Consider the following 7,443-nt stretch of genomic DNA (forward strand, 5'->3'; position numbering starts at 1 on the left):
TGACTGTAATTAAAATTAAAAAAAAAGGTTAAGAATATCACATTTTTGTACCACGTTGTTATACCATTTGACATGACAAGTGATGCGTACATGTTATGTGATTAACAAATCTATTTATTGGATGATGGTTGTATGCAGGGACGGATGGAAATAGGGACCAAGGTGGTCCTAGGACCACACAGAGTCCTAAAAATATCCTTGTGAATGTCTTATAAGGATTCTCCGAATGTTTTGTACGGGTACCTTTTGCGCCCATTAAGTGTTTGATATGATGCTTGCTAGGCCTATCTCGACAAGTTGCGTCGACAACACTTGACAAATTATCTCTATCATTAGATTGCTTCGGCATATGCACAACATGATTTGGCTAACAACAAGAAGATGACAAAGTGTTCGATAAAATGCCTTAGTGAATAAAGTAAATTTTTTTTTTTTGTGTGCTTCACACACTATTCTTATATAAAAAAACATGTATTTAACAATAGAACCCCCAAAGTTCAAATTCTGGATTCGCCACTGATTGTATGCATCACTTGTCACATGAAATGATACAAGTATGTAGTTTAAATATGTAATCTCTCTAGCATTACTCTTAATATAATATTTGTGTGTCGTGCGAAAGGTATTAGAAATTGGAAAGGGATCCTCCGGATCCCTTCCTCCTAATCCACCAAGTTCGAGGATTCGGGCCATTGAAATTTAATCCGGCTAAAGTTATTATAACTTTTAAAGTGAGCCCTTGTTTGTAGCCGTTGAATCGAATTTCATGGTCCGGATCTCCAAACTTAATGGATTAGGAGAAAGGGATCTGAAGAGCATCACTTTCCTTAGAAATTGAAGTTTACCATGTACCGTACGTCTCCTTTTTCTAAAATGCAAGTAATGGTACTACAAGTACTATGAAAGTTTAAACCCATGGGAGTTGGCAAGTTGGTACGATTGTCGATCCTATTGAATACATTTTGTTAATCTACATCCTTACCCTGCCAGCTACTTAAGAATTTGAACTTTCCAACGCATTTGTGGAATTTGGAAATTGCCACGAATTTGGACCGGATGGTCATGTTTTACTAGCTGTCACAGAAGCTTTTCCATTTGTGATTTTTATATTAAAACAGAAGGAAAATATGGATCAAATTAATCAAACCCCGATAAAGTGTGCAATGACCGTGGGAATGCGCACGCAGCTGACCATTGGAATTTGAATTTATATCCTTGAAGAAATTTCGTGGATGGAGCTTAATTTTAGCAAATATAATTAATGCGATTCTGTGAACTAACAACCAAGTCATGCCAGTTTGTTTCCTTCTTGTTACATATGAAAATTTTGTCTTATCATCATTCATGCAGACATAAAATTCACCAACTTCGATATGAACACCATAACAACAAAATACCATGGAGAATCAAATCTAAAATGAGCCTTTTTTTTTCTGAATTCCCAAAATTATTGCAGCAATATAAAGTGAATCTTCTGCTAGAGTGTTTTTAATAATCAATCAGTCTAGCTATATTTCAATATAAGCATTGATCAAATTGATTCTTATTTGAATGCGTGATTCATAATTTCATATGACCATGGACAGAGCCAATGAAGGCTCAGTGGGGACATATGCCCCTCCACTCAAGTGATTCATCTGTTAAGTTGTAGACTACAATTATATAATACACATGTGTTATCTTTGAAGAAAATATATGTATCTAATATCCAACATACTTTCATACTGCATATACTCCATATTAAATATTGTATGAGCAAAAGCGCTCTTGTTTTGTCATTCAAACCGAAAAACCTCCCTCGCGTAATCATGTATTAATATTTTTCTTATCACTTTGCCACTTTCCACTATTACACTGAAAATTTTGTAACATTGGAATTGTGATGCATCATCATTTGAAATCATCCCTAGTATCATATTAGGTATAAGCCATACTATAATAAGGTTTTCTTAGTTGATTTTCGGGTTGCCCCCACTAGAAGAAATTTCTAGCTCCGTCCCTACATACGACTATATACAAATATCCGTCTGACATTAACTTAAAGACTTAGCTATATTGCAGGGATATGAGGATATGATTATAAACATTGATAACGTGAATTCTTGTATGGAGTCGTACGTAATTGATTCTGGTATAATCGATCATGTGCTAGCATAAATATTGCCTAATTAGTTTGTCAATATAACATTACTCTATAATATAGGATCTTAATTAAATGGACAACCTGAACCTCATGCTGCTTGAATGTCCTATATATGAAGCAGCTTAAGCGGGTCTTTGTTATGTTGTCAAATTTTAATTAGTTCTCTTGACGATGTTTATGACTCTTAGTAATCCAGAATTAAGAGCTAAATCATAAATTCCAAGGCTAATTAAACATGTATAATCTCACGATACATAATATTTAAACATATATATTTAAACATATATATAGGCTGTGGTAGATATGCACAAATTAATAGTACAATCTTTGATTTCTTTCCTTTTGTCAGCTTTCTGATTCAAAAATTGTGATCAGAAGTCTGCTACGTACATTCTAATCTATCAATAAACAAGAAAAAGAACAACAATAAAAAAAAAATTAAATAATTTGGCCTTCAAAGTTCAAAGCACCCTATTAGGAACCCTGATCTCTCTTACAGTCCTAGAGTGCATCAAACCCTCTTCCCTCCGCTTACTTATGGGACGAAGCAACTTTGTCCAAAACCGACTCTTCTTCTTCTCTTCACTTCCCATCTTCCTCTTTCGTCTCGGAAAATAATTCACCAGCGACCTACTTTTACTAAGCACATTATTTTCACCGCTCAACAACCAAGATATCGAACCCTTTTGATCGTAACCTGGCGCGGGAGATGAAGAAGAAGAAGCTGAAGAGGACGAGTAGTACGACGATAAAGAAGAAGTCGTAGAAGGAGAAGCGGAAAAAGTTCTATGCAAGTAGGGGACAGAATAAGTTGAGAGCTTGTGAGCAACTCGTTCTAGCTTTTCCTTCAAGCACAAGGAGCAAACGCCCGGGGATTGTTGGTGTTTCGGGTGCCTCTTGCAAGCGACATCGGTCTTGTTTTTGGACGATCTTCTGAGCTTTTCCATTTGTGACTGGTTTGCAGTAGCAATGGGGTTTTTTTTTGTGGGATATTTATAGAGGAAATAAGTAAAGAGCTATTGTGTTTTGGTGTGTTTCCATGTTAGTTCATGCGAGCTTCTTCGGGTTTTCTATGATGCCTTTTTTGACGGGTTGTGGGGTTTGAAAAAGTTGGATATTGAGGACCAAATGAAGAGCTGTGATTGATGGGAGGGTGGGGAGGGTCCACTTGGGATTGGAGTCGGTGGCTGTGATCATCGGGACTTGGGATAGATTATGTGTGGAAATGTCGACTGGAAAAAATAGAGAGATAAAAAGTGGAATTTTCCAAGCTTTCTGTGGGGGGCCCGGGGGCGGCGTGGAAAGGAAAACTGGAGGCGTGGACGGGATCAAACTAGGATACGACGACGTTATTGATGTAGGGAATGTTTATTTTTTGGTCAATATGGTGTAGGGAATATGTTAGTAAAAGTATTTTAGAAGGAAAATTCGTGTTTATTACTCAAATGTCTTCCAACAAAAAAACAAAATATAGTCTTATTATGTTGAAGTTCTATTGTTTTCATTGACCAATACAATTAGTAATTAATTATATATACGAATTAAGTTTTCATATACCACTTAAGCAGCCAACTTATCAATTTCTATCCAATGCAGTAGTAGTATTTTCTTCAATTTGAATGGAGTTATTATTAGTGGATTAAAGCATTTCCAAAAGATTATAATCTTTCATTAAAAAGGATGAAAAAAGACAGGTTAATACGATAAGTAAATGGGGGTGGGTGGGATAGCTTAGCAATAGAATTTTAACATAATATTCTAATTTACACTCTAATCCTAATGGCCAATGATCCAGCTTTTACAGACTACACATGGGTTCAAAACTTCAAATCGCGTGGTGGTTGTATGAAGAAAACTAGTATCTCACGTCCCGGCTCGGGCCCCCATCATATCTCGGACTCGATTCTACCATAGCACGATATTGTCCGCTTTAGGCCCTGATCACGCCCTCACGGTTTTATTTTTGGGAACTCACACGAGAACTTCCTAGTGGGTCACCCATCATAGGATTGCTCTCGCGCGAACTCGCTTAACTTTGGAGTTCCTACGGAACCCGAAGCCAGTGAGCTCCCAAAAGGCCCCGTGCTAGGTAGGGATGAGAATATACATATAAGGATCACTTCCCTGGGCAATCCCACGATGGGTGACCCATTAGCTAAACGAAATCCTGAGTATCGACTGTCGTGTGAGTCTCGACCAATGTGTAGTTGCGGTTATAAGTAACGGCATTCTCAGTTAAAATAACAGGATTCAAGCTTGGGAAGTTCTCGTGTGAGTTCTCAAAAAGCCTCGTGCTAGGTAGGAATGAGAATATACATATAAGGATCACTCTCCTGGATGAAGTGGGATCTTACAAGTATGTTCTCATTTGTTTAGACATATGAAAAATGTGATCAACAAAAACATAGTGGTTAGCTGTCTGGTTTCTATTTTTATTCTTTTTTTTCTTGTGGTACAAGTAAAGGTCTAACTTGATAAATTAACTGGTAATTTATTTTTGTGCTCATAAACTAAACTCAATGAGTGCTTGTATAAATAAATTGAGCTAATTGATTGAACTAAATTGACAAGTGGTTTGTAACTCAGTTGATTAAGAATATTCACCCTTGCACTTGGAGTTCCTTGTTCAAATTCCTCTCCAATGATTTAATGTAGATTATTCTATCAAAAGTTTGAATCTCCTTATTCGTTAATTTTAAAAAAAAAATTGATTACTAGCTTGCAAGGCTGTTTGATCGATCCCTCTTTCCATGCCTACTTCACTCCAAGTGGAAACGCAGCACTAGAAACCAGCTTAGCATATTGACCCAGAAACACAAAATAAAAAATAAAAATAAACCAGCCTAGCTGTTCCTTAGAAAATTATATAATTAACATGCAAGCATTGCATTATTTGAGAGCGGAGACTTGATATGGTTAATATATTAAAGAAAGTGGGCCAAAAACAAGTATGAACAGTAGGATTTCTTATACTCAGTCTCAACTTGGAGTGGGAACAGAATTATGCATGTCAATCTGTGAGAATTAAAGCCATAAACCAGGGTTGGGATGTTGGTGAGGCATCAGCTTTTGGTCTAACAAATCTGTGACAGTGATTTTTTATTCAATAGCACGCGGAAAACCAGGTCCTTGACAGTGGATTGGATTCCTTCCAGCCAGGAAAATCCCATTCACATTCCCATTCTCGTGCATATTATATCATAAGATGTGCTTCTCCTGTTCTAACTCGTCTTCAATAAGTTTGAACTATTTAGTAGTATGGAAAATGAAAAATCAAAATTGAATTGAGAAAATATTATTTTTTTCTCAACTGCCAATCTAATAGATGAAAAGTTAGACTACTCAGTAACCAAATTACTGAAGACAAACCCCCTGCTCTCATCATTTTCTTTTTTTGGTTGTTGTTTGGGTCTGAAATCTTGGGTTCGGGCTAAGTTGGTGGAAGTCAACTTAGAAAGGAGGTTGTGAACTTCGGCTTAGTAGTGCAGTGCTAATGGAGTGGTCGAATCCTAGACAAAGTAGGATTGTTTGAGGATTAGGATTGACTTTTGGATGAGATTTGAATTAATTACTTAAGAATCATTATTGGTTTCTAGATGAAATATGAATCAATCGCATAATAAGTCTAGGTTCTAAACCCTAGTTCAAGTTGAGGAAGGCGAGACTCGACGGTGGTAGGGTTTTGGTGGAGAATGATTTGTGAGGAAATTGAAAATAATGCTAAGGAATTGCAATGCTATCATACACTCCAACTTGAGCATCACGAAATTTATTCCAATAAATATAAGAGATCATGCAACAAGAAAAGGACTTTCAACTCAACACATAAATCAACGCTTTATGCAAAACCCTTTCACACCCTATTGTGAAATTGACGTACTAACCGTTAACACAAATTTTGACTGGATAGACGGGTTTGGGTTAGTAGCCAACAGACGACGATTGATTGGATAGATGGGGTTTTCCACAAACAACCAGTGAAGGCGATCAACTGGATAGATGAGGTAGCACTAAAGGATTGGAATTGTTTTAATTGGATATAAAATCAATATTTCTCAATGGGGTGTTAGAAGAAGAGGTTTATGTTGAACAACCAAAGGGTTTCCAAATTAAAAATGTAGAAGATAAGGTGTATAGGTTGAAGAAGGCTCTATATGGGCTAAAATAGGCACCTAGAGCATGGTATGGTGAAATAGATCCTTACTTCACTAAAATTGGGTTCTAGAGAATCTCTAGTGAAGCTACCTTGTATGCCAAGAAACAAGGAAACTCTGATATTCTCATTGTGTCTGTGTATGTTGATGAAGTGGTGTTCATAGGAAACAACGAAGGAATGCTCACTGAGTTCAAAAATGATATGATGAAACATTAGGAGATGTCTGATTTGGGACTATTACATCATTTCCTTGGCTTAGGAGTTGTGCAAAATGATAGTAGGATCTTCATTCATCAAATGAAGTATGCCAAGACCTTACTACAGAAGTTTGGACTTAAAGATTGTAAATCTGTATGCACTCCACCGGTGTTAAATGCAAGGTTAATTAAGCCAAGATGATGGAACTGAGGTTGTGAATCAAAGTTTATACAGAAGCATTGTGGGTAGCCTACTCTACTTGACAACAACAAGAACAAACATCATGTATGTTGAAAGCCTGCTCTTTAGGTTCATGCATTGTCCAACAAAAACTCATCTAGGAACTGCAAAGAGGTTTTAAGATATGTGCATGGCACAATTAACTATGGGATCTACTCTTAGAAAGGACAATATTCAATTCTAACTGGGGGAGGCAATGAAGATGATTTAAAGAGAGCCTTAGGGTATGCTTTTTCCTTTGGATCAGGTGCGTTCTCATGTGCTTCTATCAAGCAACAAAAAGTTGCACTAATAATTGCAGAAGCTAAATATATAGCTGCTGCAGAAGCAACATCTCAAGCCATTTGGCTCAGATTTGTGCTGAAGGATTTTGGTGAAGTTCAATTGGAACCTACGTCACCGCTGTGTGACAATATGTCAGCAATTGCAATGACAAAAAACGTTGTGTCCCATCACAGAACAAGGCACATCAAAAGGAAGTACCATTTCATCTGAGACGCTATGTAGTAGAATGTAACTACTCTAGGCACATCAAAAAGCCCACTACTGCAAAATTGAAGATCAAGTGATTGATATCTTCACCAAACCATTGCCTAAAGAAAGATTCACATATCTCAAAGATCTACTTAGTGTCCAGGCTCGAAACAACTTAGAGGGGAGTATTGGAATAGAAGCTGCTTGCATCCTTGAAGGTTTAAAGACATGA

General features: G+C 36.9%; 1 protein-coding gene across 1 annotated transcript; it reads right to left on the minus strand.

Annotated features, from left to right (window-relative positions):
• Positions 1 to 2,604: 2,604 nt before the first annotated feature.
• On the minus strand, positions 2,605 to 3,090 carry LOC103963068. Its single transcript, XM_009375847.2, has one exon. The coding sequence runs from the start codon at positions 3,088 to 3,090 to the stop codon at positions 2,605 to 2,607; it is 486 nt and encodes a 161-aa protein (XP_009374122.2).
• Positions 3,091 to 7,443: the final 4,353 nt, after the last annotated feature.

This window comes from the organism of the source record quoted next, unplaced genomic scaffold (assembly GCF_019419815.1).
Source record: "Pyrus x bretschneideri cultivar Hongxiangsu unplaced genomic scaffold, Pyrus_bretschneideri_v1 Contig2, whole genome shotgun sequence".
NCBI classification, from domain to species: Eukaryota; Viridiplantae; Streptophyta; class Magnoliopsida; order Rosales; family Rosaceae; genus Pyrus; species Pyrus x bretschneideri.

Bases quoted from the DNA above. Each gene is read 5' to 3' on its own strand.
- LOC103963068 (XM_009375847.2), bottom strand. From the start codon at position 3,090: ATGGAAAAGCTCAGAAGATCGTCCAAAAACAAGACCGATGTCGCTTGC.